At 43.4% G+C, this 21,457-nt stretch overlaps 1 protein-coding gene across 2 annotated transcripts in view; it reads right to left on the bottom strand.

Moving 5' to 3' along the window:
• MEGF10 (multiple EGF like domains 10) overlaps nt 1–21,457 on the bottom strand; it is a 148,014-nt gene that overhangs the window by 23,208 nt on the left and 103,349 nt on the right. For both annotated transcript variants that reach the window (XM_036410554.2, XM_045571117.1), the window contains 5 exons: nt 19,973–20,185; nt 13,094–13,268; nt 11,438–11,558; nt 9,908–10,071; nt 7,210–7,312 (listed from right to left, as the gene is read on the bottom strand). In XM_036410554.2, the coding sequence (XP_036266447.1) occupies nt 7,210–7,312; nt 9,908–10,071; nt 11,438–11,558; nt 13,094–13,268; nt 19,973–20,185 (776 nt within the window). The remainder of the gene's footprint in view (nt 1–7,209; nt 7,313–9,907; nt 10,072–11,437; nt 11,559–13,093; nt 13,269–19,972; nt 20,186–21,457) is intronic.

Raw genomic sequence — 21,457 nt, 5'->3', positions numbered from 1 at the left:
TTCTAAGAAATATACAGGCTAAGAGCTTAAGAAATATTGGAATAAATCTCTAACGGTGAAATTACAGGCAATGAGACTTACAGAGTGGATACCAGGGTAAGTGCTACTGATATGAACTCTATGCCAGGCACAGCATGAAACTTCTTCCAGGATAGGAAACTATAACTTTCCTTTAATCATTTTTTTTTTGGCTGTGTATGGGTATGTGTGTATTTTATTCATGAATTATTTCCACTGATCTCATCCTAGTCTTTGCCAACTTTCCTAGAGTCCTATAAGACATCGTTTTACTTCCTTGTTTGTCAAAGACAGAAGAGAGGATTCAACTCAGTAAACATTCATGGGGTCTGACAGCTGCTGGCTTGCTGGTGAGAGGTTCTCTGAGAAAGACCTCTAAACCTAGAGTGAGAATGGGCCCAGAACAGGCACGCCCAGTCCTGCTAGGGGATTGTGGTGGGAGAAGGTAGCTTGTGAAGGCTGAGGAGGGTTCTGAGCTAAAGGAAAGTTGGGTGCAAGGCTCAGAAACTCCAAGAAATATATATGTGTCTTCTCCTCTCAGAAGGGGGCTGAGAGCGGCAGAGCCCTCGGGGCAGCCAGGCAGGGTCAAGTAGAAAAGCCAAGAATGCCTCACTATGGAGGGTGAGCTTCCTCCTGGTGCTGTAACCACACAGAAACTTCATTTTTTAAATACAATCTTTTCTCCTTTCCTTCCTCTTGATTCAAACTGGCCTCATCCGGCACCCCGACTTGCATGGCCACTCCCTTAACCATAAAGCCCTCAGGACAATGGGGTTCTGACCCCATCAAATAATCTTAGGAACAAAGCCTCTAGTCTGTTGCCCACAGAGACAGAGTTTTAGTCAAACTACAGATAATATCTAGGCCTCAGTCCTGTTTCAGGTCCAGACCCTGAAAAGCAGGATGGCCCCACCAACCACACCGGTGTGAAACCAGACAGAGCGACACCATGGCTGACATCAGGACCAGAGGCAATGGTCAGCGCTGACCCATCAGTAGAGACCACGACCCTAATTCCACCATGATTAAGGAATGTCCCTTATACAACCATCCCCTGGAAGCCCTTGTTCGGGGAACTAGGTCTTAGAGCAATGGCTTCAGTTTGATACCATTTTAAAAAATAATAAACCTTTATTTTCTTTGCTGCAAACTCCTGTTTGCATTTGATTGGGCCCTGATGTACACAGGAGAACAAACCCCTCTAGTTTGGTAAGAGTGCTAACAGGGACCAGATGGGCAATTCCGCAGGAGATGTGCATAATTAAACGTATGTTTGTAGAAGGGCAGAAGCTGCTTTGAAGATGAGCCTGGAGGAAGGAAGACCTGTCAGGTGGCTGTTTAGGATTTTCCAGGTTAAAAAAAAAAAAGATAAAAATGACAAGGTCTTAAACTAAATTAATGGTAGTTAGGATGCAGGGGAAGATGAATCCCAGAGAAATGTAGGAGAGGATGCAGACGAAGGATACAGTCCCCTCCCCAGACTCACCCAGGGTCATTGATGAGTTCTGGGAGCTCCATGAAGGAGAGATGGTGCCTGGTTCTGTTCACTACAGTGCCTAGCACATGCGAGGTGTCAAATATTGGCTGAATGAATGAATTAGCACTGTCCCTTTTCGGTGTGACATTCAGGACCATTTCCCAACTAGATGGAGCAATGGTGTCATTTTTTCCTTCCCCAAAGAAGCCACGAAAAATAGGCTGAAGCCGGGAAGCCCGGCATAGTCACATTTTGTGCACCTCACAGGGTGACCCTTCCCAGCAAAGGGAGTGGAGGTGTCTGCCTTGCTTCTTTTGGAGAAGATAAACTTTCATGAGCTTAGGTCTGTGTGTGTTTTTTGTTTGTTTGTTTGTTTGTTTGTTTATGGGTTGTTTTTTTAAAAATATATTTTATTGATTTTTTTTTGCCCCCATCCCTCCCTCCCAAACATACCCTCCCTTCCCAGAGTTTTATGTCCATTGGTTGTACTTATATGCATGTATACAAGTCCTTCAGTTGATCTATTATCTCCCCCAGATCTCCCTCCCCTCCCCTCCACAATTTGACTATAAAGCAAGAGAAGAATTATGGGACACCTTGAGGAAATTCTGTGGAATGTTTCTCAGAGTACAGATAAAAGCTCCCATATGAGCTACTCCAGGAAACAACTTTCTAAACTCCGAGGTATCTTTAAATGTGCAGGAATCTCTGGCTCAATGGAAGCCTCCCCTCCCTCTCCCCTCCCTGATAAATGCTCTAACACTGATAAGGAGATGTGTAAGGGACTGTTTTTGCCAGGCCTCTGGACAAAGAGCTCTTTCATGGCCTTCCCAAGTTGCTAGGCGATGGCTGAATGATGGCGATAAACTTCAGCTAAGCAGCTCTAAAGAAATGTCCGTGCCTTTAATGCCTGATGCCCGGGCCAGCAGCCTCATGGGAAATCAGCATTCACCAGGCATTCGTGTCCATGAATGCGGCAAATGAATGAATCATCTGGGGTGTCGTTATTTCCCCTTCTCCGCGGTAACCCCCAAACTCCTTGTCTTGCTTAATTGTTTACATTCCTTATGGCAGTATTGAAATATGTGGGGCGTAAATGAATGAAGGAAATGGTTTCAATTTGAGGTCTTGTTCCTGAGCAGTAAGCTGTTAAACATGTATTAGAGCCGAGAGAGATGTGTTAATAATAATTGGGCTTGGTGGTGATAGGAGAAAGGGACTACAGTATTTAATCGTAATATTAATACTTCTTTGCTTTTGTAATCCTCAGCCAGTGAAGTGACGGCACACGTCAGTGTCAAAAGTTGTTGACTGGCGTGCCCTCCTCTGCCCACGCAGTGTCTGCCCCAGAGAACGCAGCAGGCCAGGAGCTGGTACCACTTATCGTCATGGCCCAGCACCTAAGCACTGTGGGAACACTCAACGACTGTTACATTTATCAAGTTTATTTGGATACTGCCAATTGTGAAGATCCATTAAAAAATAATCTGCTGTTGGCCAAGACCAGTTTAGCTCAATGGATAGAGCGTCGGCTTGGGGACTGAAGGGACCCGGGTTCGATTCCGCTCAAGGGCATGTACCTTGGTTGCGGGCATATCCCCAGTGGGGGGTATGCAAGGGGCAACTGATCGATGACTCTCTCTCATCGATGTTTCTAGCTCTCTATCTCTCTTCCTTCCTCTCTGTACAAAATCAATAATATATATATATATATATATATATATATATATATATATATATATATATAAATAATCCACTGTGATAAAAACATACCGATAAGGCCTATAAATCAGAGATGTTTGCATTTGCAGCTATAAGACATAAACACCAGAAAGCATGGCCTGCCTTAGGTTGGACCCAGATAAAAGTGGAGAACAGACTGCTAGGCAGGTTGGGAGATCAGGGAACGTGGGCTTTTTCTGCCTTTCTTTCGGGAAGGCGAGTCCCTCCATCCACCCTCCCTTCAGAGACTCCACATTCTGCTTTTACCCCTCCCCGCAAGACCATATAGATAGACAGATGGATGTTCCTGCATACACACTCTCCAACCCACCCTTCAAAACCATAAAGAGTCAGATAGCGTGTCATTTGCACTTGTGACTGACTGGATGCATCACTACTTTTTTAGTCCACTGGCTAAAAACGTTCATTAAAATTCATTTGCACTTGAATTTGCACTTGCATGTCACTGACCCTTATTATAACAATTCAGGCATCTCTCAGCTGCAAGAGAGGTCAGCCTAGGACAGAGGAGAACCTGAAGGAGCCATTCACTTACGCAGCTGGTCACACTTGCTGTGTTTGGGGAAGCGTGGAAAGGGCGGTGCCCTTCTGAGAGGGGCTGGAACCACTGCAAGCCAGTTCTGCTTGATGAGCAGAGTAGAGAAGCCACAGTCTCATAAACTTGCCTCCAGGTTTCCTTCGCCCAGTGTCCCCCTTCCTGGCAGGGCTTGGATGAGCAGCCCACCTCTCTCCCTCCTCTCCTCCCCTTCTTTCCATTATACCGCGCCCTGCTAGTCCTTTTCTCTTTCCTGACTCCAGGGGCTATTTGGCATCCTAATAATTTTTCTATCCATTTAGCATGTTACTTTTTCTCTGGTATGAATGCGTCTCTAAACCTCCTGTAGTCTTTTGACACTGGTTATACAGCTTCTGTCACAGGAATGCTCCCCTTCAATAAAATGAGACTGGCTTTTCAATGATAAAAGGTGTAAAAGGTGTTTCATTCTTCCCCGTGGTTTTTAGTTGTTGTTTTTGTTTTTTCACTGCAATCTTCCCCTTTTTGATAAGGTAGTCCACTGGCTAAAAATATCAATAAATTAAGGTTTTAAATAACCACATAAAATAGAAGTGCATGCATGTTTTGGTTAATCTATGTGATAGTACACTACAAATACTTTTTTATGACTATAAAATAGGTCTTTCCATTATAACAGAAATAAATACTAGAAAAAGACAGTCAAACATTAGAGTAGCGGATGAAGTGATGAGGAGTGGTAGGTGAGTTCCCTAGTAAGAAAGCAAACTGAATCCCTTGACATAACTGGTTAGCACATGACTTCCTTAATTTAGGTGTATCCATTTCTTTGTAATTTGGGGTACAATTCTCCTAACCCCTATCTCTGGCTCCAAACTCCTGCGGTCAGTGGTGTCTCTAGGCTCTCTTGTTAACTGGGTCATGAGATGAGCGCAGGTCCCTGTGTCAGATCTCACCGATTCCTTCACAAAAGCCTCACTGTCATCCCGTCCATTGCTACCCTGTCCGGCAGGTCTCGACACTTCACCTGTAGCCACAGGAGGAGAGGACCGGGAGGAGAGGAAAAGAAGCACTTGCTTCCCTGGGCTTATGCTATTGATTTAACCCTGAAACTGGTGCTGGAATGGAAAGCAGACCTTCCTTTGTGCTGGAAAAGGTCCTTTAAAAGGATTTACTCTAAACAAGTTTGCGATGAAAAGCTGTGAGCCCATCCAGTGTTGACAATGTAATGATGTTCTGTGTAAATAACAGAGGCTACGCTTCTTTCACTTTTCTTTTGGGGGGGGGGGGGGGAGAAAGCCAATTCTTGGTCCAAGTGTAGGGTACTGTCTGGAACTTCAGGAACTCTCTTTCCTCGACATACACTTGCTTATCCCATGTGTGTTCTGTGAGTGTGGAGATGACCTCTCTGAAACACGTTTCACAGCAGCCTTCCATACTTGCAGACCCGATGCCCACACAAGAGTCCCGGATAAACAAGTCACTGGGACCATGAAGCAAAGGATCGGTGGGCGACACGTGATAGAGCTTCCTCCCTTTGGAGAAGCACCCCAGTCACAGACGGACAGAGGATTACAAGATTACGTTGTGTGACAAAGCCACTGCATTCCCACAGGAGCCCAGAGGTCTAAGGCCAGATGGGATCATTTGTCTTACCCCATGACCCAGACTGTGGAATGCAACGAACACATTTTCTGACTGGCTTCAGGCCAAATCCTCGTTCCTGATTTGCTCATGTACGCCTCGTTCATTTCACAGGCTGGTTCTAAATCATCAAAGCAGGTGGATGCTTGAGCAGTGACTGGTGTGTTCGGGAACACCTCACATTTCCTCTATATTCATAAGGCAAGAGTAGACGAGGTGGAGTTTTGCCCAAAACAAATGATATGGCCTCTCTGTAAGGGAATTTTTGAATTTGCTGGGGGTTAAAAAGGCTTTTTCGTTTCACTGTGGTTATTGAGAACTTAGTGCCACTCACTCCATTTGAGAGTTTCGAGAAGCCTGGTGAAGTCACAAAATCTGCTTTAATCCCTGAAATAATGTAGTTTTAACATTCAGTAACTGAGAGCCAAACAGAAACTATGAGAAGGTAGGATGTCATATTGTGAAGTCTGAGGAACCTCAGCTTTTGCAAGTCAAGGAGGAACTAGAGGGCCACGGAGTCCTTGTGTCTGTGGGCGGCTCCGATCAATAGAAAATAGAATCCATTACACCAGCCATGGTGTTTCCCACGGTAGCTCTCAGACATTAGAAATCAAGTACATGACGGTTCTTCTCAGGTTACTCCTGTCAGAAGCCAAAGAAGCTCTCAACAAACTTCCAAGACCTGGAAGACATCACTGAAGAGGGTGCTGATGACACCCTGTGTTCAAGGATCTGAAAACTCAATGTTGTTAAGTTGGCAATACTCCCCACAATGATCCATAGCTTCAATCCTCATTACATTTCCACCTTAATTCTCTGCAGGAATTGACATGCTGATCCTAAAATTCATATGGAAATTCAAGGGACCATCCTGGAAAACCATCCTGGAAAAGAAGTGAAATTCAAGGGACCATCCTGGAAAACCATCCTGGAAAAGAAGACCGAAGTTGGAGAATTCACACGTCCCAATTTTGAAGCTTTCTACCAAGCTAAAATAATCAAAACAGTATGGTACTGGCACCGCACCTGGCTCCTAGTGTTTAATAACTGTCCTGTTGCATTGCCAGTTATACTGTTTATTAAAAAGTACTCAAAAGTTTGTTTATTTATTTATTTATTTTTTTTTTAGCATAGACTTGAGTTGGTGTATAAAAAAGAACATGATCCCAATGTGTTTGGGCATTTAGTGCCATCTTCCACGTCTGTACATCATGAGCAAAAATCATTCTTCTTTTCAGACCCCTGTTAGTCTGTTAAACTTCCTAGTTGAAACCATGAAGTCATATAAATGAGGAGAAATTTGGTTAGAAAATTGGTATTCAACCATATTATGAATTTTTATGAGGAACATTATTGTAAGAAAAACTATGTTTTCAAACTTTCAAATCCTAGTCATGAATATTTTAACATTTGTATATGCACCAGGTTAATATTTAATATTTCTTGGTAAGGTGAGCTTAATTACATTCTTATGGTTTATTTTAATCATTCTTTCCTCAATGCTCCAAAATACCACGGAGGTCTTGCTAAATGCTTCAAAGCGATTCACACTTCTTCCCTCTGGCCGCTTGAATTCTGACAGCTGGACCTTCCATGCAGGCTCAGAAGAACTGCCCCATCCAGTTCAACAAAAAGTCCTTTCTGGATCATGGATTCATTAGGCCTAATAGTAATGATTCTTGAGTAAAAATGTGTCAGCTTACCGAGACGACTCTATTTTCATTCTTTCTGTGTGTGTGTGTGTGTGTCTTTGAAATACCAAGGAGCAGCGTTGGGCATAGGTTGGCACGATTCCCATTTCCTGGGCTCTCACCTGACCATCCGGGGAGGCAGCGGCAGTGGCCCGTGGTGGAGTGGCAGCCGTCTGCATGGCTGCAGTCACAGCGCTCCGCACAGTTCAGCCCGTACGTGCCATCCTGCATGGGAGACAGCAATGAGGACAGGGAAACAGACAATGGGAGAGAAAGGGGCCACAGTCCCAATACCTCTCAGCTACATGCATTATAAACACCTCTTTCTTTGCCTCCTTGGCCCCCAAAATAGGGGCTCCAGGAGGTCAGTGTTTTAAAGTCCCTCACACCTTAGTTTATGTCTGACATACGGTTGAGACATATGAATGGTGAAATCAATAATACATATATGCAGGTATATGTAAATATGCCAACTAATTAAAATAATATTTCTATCTTATCCTAAACCACAACTTGTAAACATATTTTATTTTGCTCCTAGTAATTTTTATAAAATAGTTCAATGTTTTATTCAAGGCATTCTATTCTTAGGTGGAAAAGAAGGAGCCTGACCCACTTAGCGAAGCTCCAAAATTTTAAAAAGTATTATAGCTCTAGTTGAGTTAAGCTTTTCCCATAAGTTGCCAATGGGATATAGGGAGCGATAAAGAAAAATGTAAATCTTTTGTTATTTTTCCTAATTAGTATCCGCCTTTCGACAAAGGAGTCTAGATAAGATGAAGTGTTCTGATTCAGGATTCTGGGGGGATGAAGAACGTGTTGGCACACCCTCCTACTTGTCTCTCTCCCCTCCCCCAACCCCCCAGGCCTCTATCTTCTCACAGGCTTGTCCTTGTTATTGGCCAATGGAGATGTGGATGTGGTCATTTAGTCTGTGGGAGAGGAGTGGGAATCTGTGCATTGACATGCTCTGTTCTTCATGCCAGGCCCTGATGAATGGAGGGAAGCACTACAAGCCTCCCCCGCTATCAGCACTCAGAAAAGCGTGGGTGGCCCGGGAAAGTGTGGCTCAGTTGGTTGGGTGTTGTCCTGTGCACTGGAAGGTTGCCAGTTTGATTCCTGGTCAGATCCCCAGTAGGCGGCATGCAGGAGGCAGCAGATTGATGTTTAGCTCTCATGTCTCTCTCTTCCTCTCTAAGAATCAACTAAAAATATGAAGCAAAAAAGCAAAGAAAAGAGCAAGAGCACATAATTGCAAAGAGGGAGGAACCCGAGAACCAGCATGAAATAGGCAGTGGGTGTCAGATGCCATAATTATTTGTCCAGATTGTTAAACTTATTAAAATAAAAGAAATAAACCACTTTTTAGGCCCCACAGTTTTATGGGGTTTCATAGGATTTAGCCTTGTTACCATACGAGCCACCAAACCACAGGCCTTGCATCTAATATACAAAAAAAAAAAAAAAAAAAAAAAGGACAAAACTGTGCCAGAGGCTCTGTTTTGTCCACAATTGGACTGGGAATGAAAGGCGCTCTCCTCGCCCACCTGAGAGCACTGGTGGATGAGAGGCGGCAAAGCTGACTCAACTTTATCCTAAGATAAAGTGGGGGCATGAACTGGCCCAGGGCAAAGCCTCTGCTTTGGGAAATGGATTGCTTAATGCAGAGTAAGCCCGAGAAAGGCCCTTCGTGAGGGGCTGTGTTCAGGGGGCACAGTGCCATCTTGCTATCAGTTGTCCTCCCAGACGCAGAGAACACACACTACGGAGAGAACGCTTAACAGCTCAGGAGAAAAGAATTGTGGAGGAAGAAAGAATGACAGAAAAGAGGGAGAGAAACAGGAAGAAGGGCAAATCAGCAAGTTACTAGAGAATGCACTGTCCACTGGCACCCTCTGTCGGTGTGTGGTGACCGCCACAGTGGGGGGCGTCTAGTGACGAATATCTCCAAAGCGGGGCAAGGGAAGAGTTAGGGTCAAACAAGGGAAAACTCTGGGGATTCTTGTGACTCCAGAGCTATTTACACTAAAAAAAATGGGCCATTTCCAAATCTTCTTTTACCACCTCAATGATCATGTCTGTGACACCATCACCACCCCCTTCAGTTCCCTGCCACTCTCCTTCCCACATGCTGGAGGTTTCCCATTACAACGAAACACAGTATTTGGAGAGTGGAGAGGCATACACTTGAGTGTTGAGCAAATGCTATTGATTGGCTGCCAGGAAGAGATGGGTGTATAAGGACAACTACAAAAACAAACAAACAAATAAACAAACAAAAAAATTAGGCAGGGAGGTGGAATGAGCGGGGAGCAGTGGCAATTAGGGAAACCTGAGTAGAGATGGAGGAAAATAAGAAAACGATTCTTGCCGAAACTGGTTTGGCTCAGTGGATAGAGCGACTGTCTACAGACTGAGGGGTCCCAGGTTTGATTCTGGTCAGGGGCATGTATATTGGTTGCGGGCACATCCCCAGTAGGGGGTGTGCAGGAGGCAGCTGGTCGATGTTTCTCTCTCATCGATGCTTCTAGCTCTCTATCGCTCTCCCTTCCTCTCTGTGGAAAATCAATAATTAAAAAAAAACAAAAACAAAAACCCAAAACACCGATTCTTACAAAGCTACCTAATCAATTTCATGTCTACCCCTTTTCTGATCCTATATCCATCCTAAGTTCAGGTACCTTCATTCTTCTAATAGTTACTAAGGTTTGGTGTGCACTCAGGCACTTTAAATCTAAATCAGGAAAACTGCAAGAAACAGGCTAACCCTCCTGCGTGGGCTCCCAGGCGTTCTCAGCGGGGGGACTGGTTTGGTCCTACCTGGCAGGGAAGTTCGCATTTCAACCCGCGCCATCCAGGTGCACACGTGCACGTCCCGTCCAGGGTGTTGCAGGCTCCGCCGTGGAGGCACTGGCAGGTTAAGTTACAGCCAAAGCCCCATGTGCCGCTGGGACAGCGGGTGGAGCAGTCCACCCCATGCCAGCCTGCCAGGACAAGAAGGCCAGAGCACAGGTGAGGAAACAGAGGCAGCAGGGCGTTGTGCCGAGCCTTTCCCAGCCACTTTCCCTTTAGAATAAGGTGACCAGACGCCCCTATTTTTAACAATTTGTGGGTTCAGTCACACAAATACCAACATGAGAAGCTCTCCTGGGCTAACGGGGAGGAGACATGGAGTGGGGGCCGCTTTAATGCACAGTGGTGCTGAGTTGTGGTCAGGTTAGAAAAATTGAAATATATGGGAGGGAAAAGGAAGGTTTGTATTTGAAAGAACAACCTTGTCTCTAATGCAGGACCCCCTTAACTATGGACACTGAGTACCTAGGGTTTTAACTGCTGCAGGAACTCTGAATTAGACACATTCTGGCCCTCTCGTGAAATCGGTGCTTGGCTGCATTTCTTGTCATGACTCCAGGTCAGTGAGCTTAGGGGCATGGACACATGTCTGCTTGGCTTAGTCATCTCCAAAATGCAGAGACTCACAGAGTTTTGGAGCTGGAGGCAACTTCTGAGATCATCTCCTATGCATGAGCCTCTTTCCTGACTCTTCAGAGATCATCCCCTATGCATGAGCCTCTTTCCTTACTCATCCTGGATCATCCCCTATGAATGAGCCTCTTCCCCGACTCAACCTAGATCATCCCCTATGAATGATCCTCTTCCCTGACTCTTCAGAGATCATCCCCTATGAATGAGCCTCTTCCCTGACTCATCCTGGATCATCCCCTATGAATGAGCCTCTTCCCTGACTCATCCTGGATCATCCCCTATGAATGAGCCTCTTCCCTGACTCATCCTGGATCATCCCCTATGAATGTGCCTCTTCCCTGACTCATCCTGGATCATCCCCTATGAATGAGCCTCTTCCCCGACTCAACCTAGATCATCCCCTATGAATGAGCCTCTTCCCTGACTCTTCAGAGATCATCCCCTATGAATGAGCCTCTTCCCTGACTCATCCTGGATCATCCCCTATGAATGAGCCTCTTCCCTGACTCATCCTGGATCATCCCCTATGAATGAGCCTCTTCCCTGACTCATCCTGGATCATCTCCTATGAATGAGACTCTTCCCTGACTCATCCTAGATCATCCCCTATGAATGAGCCTTTTCCTTGACTCATCCTAGATCATCTCCTATGCAGGAGTCTCTTCCCTTCACTCATCAGAGTTCATCTGTGAGCCTCTCCCCATCCATTCATGAAAGCAGGAGAACCCCTGGCTGAAGGGCTTGTTGAGATCAGACACTGAATTTTGGCACAGCTGGACCTAGGAACCCAGTTAAGGTTTCATTCCTGTGACTTTAGGAGACAAACGGACCAGGACCTGAAGAAATACTCTATCACCCACTTACCTGCCTTGCAAGTACACGAGCCATCCACAGGAGAGCAGACAGCATCGTTCTTACAGCCACAGAGAGAGGAACAGTTGACCCCATAGGTTCCCAGAGGGCACGGGGCAGAGCAGTCAGTTCCCTAGACAGGCGCAAACAGGAAAATGCATGCAACTCTACCCGCTGAAATAAGGCCAGCACAAATAAACAAAAATATATCTTGGTGATGCTAATTATACACCCGCTCCAATTTTAACACATTGTATATTACAAAGTCGCTATAATGTCACCACCATACAAATTTAGAGATTCAAGGGCAATGTTAACTGGCCAATGTTTATGATACAGTGTTGAATAACATCCCAAAAAAGCCTGCTTGCCTTCATTAGTTTCCTTCATAGCAAATATAAAACCTTTTGTCCTTGCTCAGACAAGTAGATATATCACAATAAACTGCAGCTGTAAAATTACTGTCAGCAAATAAACATAAATATGAGCTATACATTAAATTGCAATGCTTCCCAGACTTCCTTGTATAATAAATATATAATATGATTAGTGGGCACAGCAAAGGAAACAGCCCACATGATTCAATTTGTTATCTGACAGCAAGCCTTAAAGGGACATAGGTTACCAGAGGTGACTGGAGGCGACCTCCTTTCAATACATAAGAGGCTGCCCTAGCCGGTTTGGCTCAGTGGAGACAGCCTCGGCCTGTGGGTTTGATTCCTGTCAAAGACATGCACCCTGGTTGCAGGCTCTTCCTTGGCCTGGGGCCTGGCCAGGACTCCTGCAGGAGGCAACCAACAAATTGATGTGTTTCTCTCACATTGATGTTTCTCTCTGTCTTTCCCTCTCTCTCCCTAAAAATCAATGGAAAAATATCCTTGGGTGAGGATTAACAAAAACAAACAAACAAAAAACAAAAAGAAAAGAAAAGAAAAGAAAAACCACAGAAGGAACTCTTTAAGACAAGGTGGATCCAAGGCCTCAACCAAAGGACTATGACAGGTTAGAAAACCTTGTAAAGATCTCTCAGCTCAGAGAGTTTATGATCCTCTTGTATTGCATGAAATGCTTTGGAATAATTATCAATTATCAACATCCTTCAGAGTTTAATGTTCTCTTTAAAATGGGAGGAATAATTAAAAAACAACCTGTTTTCCTTTAAAACAAAGATTCCTGCTTCATATCTAAGAAACCTTAGCAACTAGGCAAAATTCTGCTCTATTGGCATACATAGGCATTTTTGTAAGTTCTAGATTCCCAAAGAAACCAAAAAACTTACATACTACTAACCATCACATGGCAATACATGGAATTAAGACAAAAACTGTTGACAACAATACATATCCTACTTGGAAAAGTAATTTTATACTGCCCATTCAACAGTAAAGTAATTATGTAAGGAATAATTACAATACAGCATACTTCATGACATATATTAATTAAGTAGTTAACCCTTGGTGCCACATTTATAGTTTTACCGGCTTTCCCAATCATCATTCTAAGGCAATTCCTTGTGTCGCTCCATAACTAGTTTTCATGCTTTATCTTGTTTACCATGGGACTGATTTTAGCACGTTCACTGTACTTCAGAAAAGGTCCCATAAATCATGGTACCAATATGAGCCACATCACACCTTTGTCTCCCTCCTCCAGAGCCGAGCCACTTACTTTGAATCCCGGGGCACAGGTGCACTTTCCAGTCACACTGTCACAGTCAGCCCCGTTCTGGCAGCTGCAGATCTGCTGGCAAGCTTCCCCGTAGAATCCAGGAGAGCATGTCTCGTTACAGTAGAGGCCTGACCAGCCTGGCTTACAGGCACACTCTCCAGACATGGGGTGACAGCTGAGAGAATGGATGAGAGGAGCAAGTCACTTTCAGGGAAACGTGACACCCAAAGCCCATGCAAATGCTGCTTTGGTTGTGATCACTAATCATGTGGGTAATCCCAAATGCAATACGAGTAAATTTAAACTTCATTCTCAGGCATGGTGTGATTTAATTAATTGGCTCAACCAATTAATGGGAGGGCCCTACAGAAACGTTGCATAAAATCAGCATCATGATCTGGGAGGATGACTACCACTGCTGTGTCCTTTGGTTTGGAACTCATTTTAATTTTCATAAATCAAAAGCACTGATTAAAAAAAAAAGGTTAATACGATGAGAAGGACTCCATCCAAGGAATGATATCTTATCAGTTAATCAGGGTGATGTCCAAGGAACTCCAAAAGCTGCCATCTTTTCAGCCTGTTTCTTCTCTAAGCTCCCCATACCTGGGGGTGGTGCAGCTGTCTCTACCTGTAACAGCAGCCACACGGATGGGCCAGGCAGCCGGCTGTCGTCCCACAGCAAATGGATACATCAGCTGTGCTAGGATGCACGCCTCTCTGAGCTTGACACAATAGGGCACTCTGTGACACTCAAAACACATGTGCCTCTCAGCAAGGAAAATCTTAACAATGGAACTAGCTCTGCTCACAATGGAAGACTGTTCAAGATGGGCATCCTCTCCAGAGAGAAAACCCTCCCCTTACGTAGGGCCAACAACAAAATCCACTGTGGCATCCACACGTTTGCAAAGGACCTTTCTTGGAGGACTGTTGACAGATTTTTCTACTCTTGGAAAGAATGATTCTCTAGGATGGATGGAGACAGAGGGAGGAACTCCAGCTGTCCCACTACCTGGGTAACCGAAGAGAAAACACACAACTTCTCTGGGCCTGATGTCCTCATCTGTCAAATGAGGGTCTCAGCCACACCCTGGTAGGTTGGACAGTTTGCTCCCATTTTCATAAATTTATTTAGTTATACTTTTAGGCCCCTATTACAACTAAATTCCCACAAGCAAAAACCTAGGCATCTGTCACAGGCCTTCCTAAGGAAAACATGGCATGAAGCAATACCTCAGTACAACTCCATATTTAAGAGGGTTATTAGGATATAGAAAGTTGGAATTTGGAAGACAAGGGTCTGAGTCTCAGGTACACTTAGATCTACACAGATTTAGTTATCTGATATTTATCTTAGGGCAAACACCTGGCATCTCCATGGACCTCAAACTTGATACTTTAAAAACTAAATATTTGTTCTTCCCTTTCTTGATTCCTCCTTTGGTGTCTACTCACAACTATACCCACTGAAGTAATGGCACCTCCAGTCACTCAGTTGTTTAAACTAAATCTTGGAGTTTTTCTTGATAATTTCCTATCGCTCATCTCCCATATCCACTTCATCACCATGATCTATCCTACCTCTGAAATATGTATCTTGAATCCATCTATCTCTCTTCATCCTCACTATCACCATCCTACTCCAAGCCAACATCATCTATCTCCTAAACTTCTGAATGGCCATCTACCTTTCTCCCTGCTTCCACTCATGCCTCATCACCATAAAGTAGATCATTCTCCTTAAAGTTTTCCAAAGGCTCCCCACTACACTTAGAGTAAAACTTATACTGTTTAATATAGCGAGTGATTACATAATTGTCAAAACTAGGACATTTTTAGAGTGAAAAAGGGAATTACTAATAATGCTGTTTTCCACTCTGCCTAGCTCCCTTCATCTTCCCCGCCCAGTCAAAGCTTAAATAGTATATCTTCCTTATGGAGACATGTCCTGATCACTGTCATTTAAAACAGGTCTCTCCAGCCAAAACCAGTTTAACTAAGTGGATAGAGCGTCGGCCTGCGGACTGAAAGGTCCCGGGTTCAATTCCAGTCAAGGGCATGTACCTTGGTTGCGGGCACATCCCCAGTAAGGGGTGTGCAAGAGGCAGCTGATCGATGATTCTCTCTCATTGATGTTTCTAACTCTCTATCCCTCTCTCTTCCTCTCTATAAAAAATCAATAAAATATATTAAAAAATAAAATAAAAATAAAACAGGTCTCTCTTGTCATTCTTTTTCATAGCACACTGCTCTTACTCACCGCTGCCTATAAACTTGGGTTTATTTTTACTATCTTTCACTGTCTTCCTTCTCCTCTAGACTTTGAGCTCCATGAGGGCAGGTGTGTTTTGTTACTTGTCCCTGGTGAACAGCAGGCCCATCTACCTATCTATACTAATAAAAGGGTAATATGCTAATTAGACTGGATATCTTCTGGACATCCTTCCGGTCAAAGCCATAGTGGCAGGGGTCAAGGAAGAGGTGGTTAAGGGTGATCAGGTTGGCAGGGGGCAGCAGTTAGGGGGCAAACAGGCTGGCAGGGGGGAGCAGTTAGGAGGCAATCAGGACGGCAGGGGAGGGCAGTTAGGGGGTGATCAGGCTGGTAGGGGAGCAGTTACGGGTGATCAGGCTGGTAGGCAGAGGTGGTTAGGGTGATTAGGCCAGCAGGGAAGAGGAGGTTAGGACTTGGCAGCTCCTGGGTGGCCCAGGAGCAGGGACTTGCCGGCTCCCAGGCAGCCAGTAGTGAAGCCAGGAAAAGGAAGGCCTATTCTTGCATGAATATCATGCAATGGGGCCTCTAGTCTTACCTAATAATTGAGATACATGTAAATTGACCATACCTCTGCTATGCCCACAGCCAATCAGAGTGAGTATGCAAATTAACCTAACAAAGATGGATGTTAATTTGCATACATACCTAGGTCCTGGGAACCTCCTTGGTACCCAGGTCACACCCAGCTGCCCATCAGGCAGAGGCTTTAGGCTTGGAAAGGGGCCAAGCCTGTAATCGGAGGGGAAGGGGCCAAGCCTGGGATCAGAGGGGCTGGAGGGTCCCCTTCTCAAGCCCAAAGCCAGGGATGGAGGCTTTAGGCTTGGGAAGGGGTTGAGCCTGTGATCGGGGGAGCAGATGAGGGAACCTAAAGCAAGGAACTTTGATAGCAGTCTGCTAAGAAAGCTAGGTATGAAAAAAGAATTGCTATTACTTAGGATAGAGCACAGATCAAATGTTAGCAGGACCAATAAAAGCCCATATTGTGTAAAAAGCAAAGACAAACTTAAATTTAGTTCACTAAGGCACTACATCTGAGAAGAGGAAAATAAATAGTTCGAGAAATGGATTAATTAAAGTAATTTACCTTATCTAACCATACTATAGAAAAGGACATCTTCTCGTGGAAAATATTTTACAGTAAAAGGAAGAAAATAAATTTCATGGTGTAGACATAAATGTTAAACAAAACAGATAATCTGGGGACAGGAAATTGAACTAAGCTAGAGGCAGACAGAGAAATTGATATTCAATGCCCCCCCAGTGAGTATTAGTGCAGCTCACTGGTTCTCGGATTGATTGACACCCAAATTAGTATTCTGCAATTTGTAATTAGGTATAGGAAGCCAGAGCACTTGGCAGGCATTTGATGTGTTCTCGTGCAGGCAGCTTAATTGGTAATGAGATAGATTTACGTGTTGATGTGAGAGCAGCAGATTCAAGGCTGAAGGTTGGTATACTCCTATCTGGTCTCTGTCTATAGAACAGCTTGCTTTGTGTATGTGAAAACAGGATTATACAAATACAGGAACACCTATCATTTTATACATGTATATAAAAATAGATATCCATCTTCTAGTAAAATGTTCAGTTTAAGAGTTAAGTTATTATAAATCCAATACAATACTGGCTAAAATAGAGTGAGTTCTAGAATTTCCTTTTATTCATTTCCTTAGATGTTATTAATGTTCAAATATAATCAGGTGGCATTTTCAAATAGGCATATCCTGATTGCCCACAGCTATTAAACATCCTTATTAACAAGAGTTAATATAAATATCTCATGTGGAATCTTACTAAATCTCAAGTTTTATTTTCACATATAATCTTTTATTATCATTTTATTTTTATCAATTGTAGCTGTTACCAAACAATAAAAATCATTCCCAACATGGAAGTTAGTTTTCAGTTGGAAAGTCCACAGTGACTTTTTTTAGGCTCTATAACAGTAATGTAATTTTAAATGCTTATATCATGAATAAATATATTTAGATTCATTTGAACCCTATGATAGATGGCAAAATAAAAATGGTTACAACTCTGCCCATCAAGAGGTAGAATTCATTGAATCTGGATTTGGTTGTATGACCTGCCTTGTCTAAAGGAATATTAGCAAACATGCCATAACCAAATGTTGGCTAAGTGCTTGCACATTGGAGCTCGTTGCTGTCTCTTGCTGCTTGTCACCAAATAGAGAAGCCCAGGCTAACCTGCTAGATACTTGAGACTTGGGGTCAGCCCTATCATCCAGTCAAATGTTAGCTATGTAAGTGAAGAATTCCAGCCTAATCAGGCTCTAGTTGATCTGCCAACTGAACAGAGGGAGACCAACAAAAGAACTGCTAAATTGAGCCCAGCACAAATAGTCATGCATAAAAAAAATAAAAAGCCACCAGCTAATAAATAATTGTCTTATATCACTAAATTTGGGATAGGATTTTATTTTTAATGCAGCAAATGCTGATACAAGCCTCTACCCAAATATACTACTGCAATATATGTCAATATGTATATCCATATAACTCAAAATTTACTGAGACAAACTAAACTAATAGTTTGCATTGTATTAGTTTAACTCATTAATTATAATGAAAGGTTCTAAAATATACATAATAAATTATGTAATAGAAGCTCTACTTGCATGCTTAAATGATAAAATGAACAAGCTTGACTTTCAAATAATAAAAATATCATATGACTTTTAGTTCAAAGGAACCATATGTTTCCAGGAATTTTACATTGAAGTTAGTTCAAGATATAAAAATCAGATGGCTGACTCCAATTGTGAATTCAGCATGATAGAGTTATATAATCAACATTCAAACAGTTTTACTAGAAATCTGTAAAAGCTAATTTTTAAAAGTAGCTTTTATTATTAGGAAAGCACTTTACAGGCTATTTGTTTTTTAATCTTCGATTGTTATACTTTATTATACAGGTTTTTGTGTTCTTTTGATCTATGTGATTGTCAAATAATTTCATGTACAGTTAGTTGGTCCTCCTTGTCCACAGATTTTGCATTCGAGATGCAATCAAATGCAGATAAAAAATATTTAGGAAAAAAAACAGAAAGTTCCAAAAAGCATAACTTAAATTTGCTGAATCCACGTGAAAAAATGATGTGTAGGCATACCCTGCCATAGCTTATGTGCAAATGTAAATGATATGCAAATACTACCTATGAACTGTCAATTGCACCTGCCACTGCTATCATGGTCCCTAACAATAAAACCAACATTTTATCTGCTCTTCCAATTCTTCTCCTAGTGGAACTCCTTTGTATAGGTTTAGTAATCTCTTTGATTTCAGGCTGTCCCTTCACACAATGAAATAGCAAACTGACATTAAAAAACTCTTTACTGTCACTACATGAGGTTTACCTTTGCTGGGAAAAGCTTTCTGCAGGAAAGGTAGCCAAATTCAAGACTTGTCCCTAAATTTTGCCAGCCCCTTGAATATTGGAGAAGATAAAAACAAACAAAATCCTGTAGAGATTATTTATTTTTACTTCCCAATGTTTGTTTAGCCTTGTTATGGAAACAGTGGCAGGATTTTCCAATAAAGAAAACCAAAAGTTGACTAAAGTAGCTCACAAAGTTGCTTGAGATTGTAAGAATTTACTTCTTTGATGTCCCCCACTGAAATGTATGCCAGCATGTGGGTATGTGCGCATGCACTTGCGTACAAACACACCCACACATGCATGCAATGCAAAAGTCCGCTTTTTAATTTCCAAACAATGGCTTTACAAAAGAGACCAACCACAGGCCTGTGTTTACTTTTAACTTTTGTGCATTTCAGATTTGATGTGGCCAGGAGCTATCTTTTAGAAACATAAATGAAATAACAGCTGTGCTGAATGCAAATAAAGTAATTCTTGTAACGTCTGAGCTGCTGTACAAGGCACAACATTTTGGTCAAACTCAGCTTTCCCAGCAGTTTACAAATGAACCCCAGAATTCTAAGTGATATGTATCTGGTCCTTGGGGAAGGAAGAGGAAGTCGGGGGTGGGGGGGTAGAAAGATATTTTCAGGGGTAGACAAGGTACAGTAGGGTGGGTGGGATCATGGCTTCCTGTTCTGAAATTCTTTGAGAGATTTTTGAGCTAAGAGACCCCTGTGAGTTCTATGTCAGGGTAATCAATTCTGAAAACATATTTCACATGTGACAGCCACATGTGAAGCACTTTCACAAAAACGTCCGCCGGTACACTTCCTCTCTACACAGATGTTCTTTCTGTCCAGCAAAAGATGTTGCCGTGAGAATCACTTTGTGAGAGACTTTTACATACTACACTGGCTTACCCCATATCTCTCACCGCACCTTTGCTGCTCAGGGAATGTCACAGAATCCCTCTCTCAGGGAAACGTTCCATTAACCTCAGCAAGTTTAATGTCTGCTAGTCACCATTAGTACAGAATAGGTTTTGCTGTCCACCCACGACCATCTCACAGTGTTAGCACTTCTGATTTAGACCACCTCCCACCAAGCACGGAAGTCTTCCATTCACTCAGTGGTTACTGCCCTGGACAACTCAGAGAGAGGAACCGTCTTGGGGTGGGAATCTCTCTGCCAATCTCTCCTTCCAGGGGCCATGGGCCCTCACCTGTGCGTGTTGTCTAGGTGGCAGGGGCAGCGCTTGTCACACCTGATGCCATAGAGCCCGTCGGGACACAGGCGGGCCTCGCAGTGTTCGCCGGAAAAGCCCGCCTCACAGAGGCAGGAGCCGCTCACATGGTAGCACTTCCCCCCGTTGACACACTGGCAGGTCTCCGCACAGCGCACCCCGTACCTGCCCACAGGACACTGGTCCTGGCACCTGTCAGGCGGAAGGCAGACGCGGAAGGTAGATTGGTTAGTACCTTGTGAAACAGTCCATTCAGACAGACTTTGTTATGCATAAACTGACATGACTTTTTGGACTTGGTATTTATTTAGTGATTACCCCTATACAGGTGTGAAGAGCGTTTAGATGAATTATTCTGACTACAAGCAGTAGTAACAGTAATATGAACTGATCAAAGAAGTAACGTAAACAAAATAAGGAATTTGGGACGTGAAGTATGTTTTATACATAGTGCTTGCCAAAGGGACATATAACATTCTCTAGTAGGTACCAGGAAAGAGAGAAAAGAAACTGTCCAAATGTCAGTCCCAGTCTATGATCAGGAAATTAAAACACGTGTTTCCTGGTTCCAAAGAGAAAACTGTAGGAGATTCTAAACTAAATTTTAATCCTGTTGGCTTTCACATTGACATTAATTTTTAATCTCAGCCATGCAATTAAAGTTATGTAACTAATAAACAAAGTCCTCTTTAGATCTGGGAGGTGTGAGATACTGAAATAAGATGTCCGCGATTCCATCCTGGGAACAGAAGTGGGCAGGTTGTAGGAAGTTGTGGAGATCCCTAATGCAAAATTTTTATTGGACAGGTAAAATTGTCTTCTGTTGGGGAGAAGGGCTGCCAAATGGCAAGGAAAAAACATCAGACCTCAGAAGTTCACTTTATTGTCCAGCCTGAGAGGTTCAGTAGTGGAGCGTCGACCTATGAACCAGGGGTCACGGTTTGATCCCCAGGCAGGGCATATGCCCAGTAGGAGGTGTGCAAAGAAGGCAACCGATCAATGATTCTCTCTCATCATTGATGTTTCTATCTCTCTCTCTTCCTCTTTGAAATCAATAAAAAATATTTTTAAAAATTCTCTTTAGTGCCTTTAAAAAATAAAAAATAACATTAGAGCTCAGTCCCAGAGGAGGGACATGCTCTGGGAATCTGGACCAGGGAGAAGCGGAGTTGTTGGAGGGAATTGTGATAGAGAAGAGAATACCCATTGCTCCAGAGAGAGCAGGACTAGTTACCGGCCAGCCAAGCCTCCCTTCTACTGGGCAAGGTGACTGGATGGAGCTTTCTGCAGCAGCAGGAGTACTTGTAGCCAAGGAAAGGGAGACGGAGTCTTGTCTAGCCAAGTGCTCGCCACAAGTAGGGCAGCACTGCGAGTCTCAGCAGGCGCTTCCCAGGCCATGCCAGACCCAGAGTCTAAAATGTAGGTCAGCACTGCCCTGTGCAGATGGATGTAATGCAAGCAGCA

This window comes from Pipistrellus kuhlii, unplaced genomic scaffold, assembly GCF_014108245.1.
Source record: "Pipistrellus kuhlii isolate mPipKuh1 unplaced genomic scaffold, mPipKuh1.p scaffold_m20_p_4, whole genome shotgun sequence".
NCBI lineage: Eukaryota > Metazoa > Chordata > Mammalia > Chiroptera > Vespertilionidae > Pipistrellus > Pipistrellus kuhlii.
The sequence above is the reverse complement of the archived record's forward strand: the minus strand, read 5'-3'. Positions and strand labels throughout refer to the sequence as shown.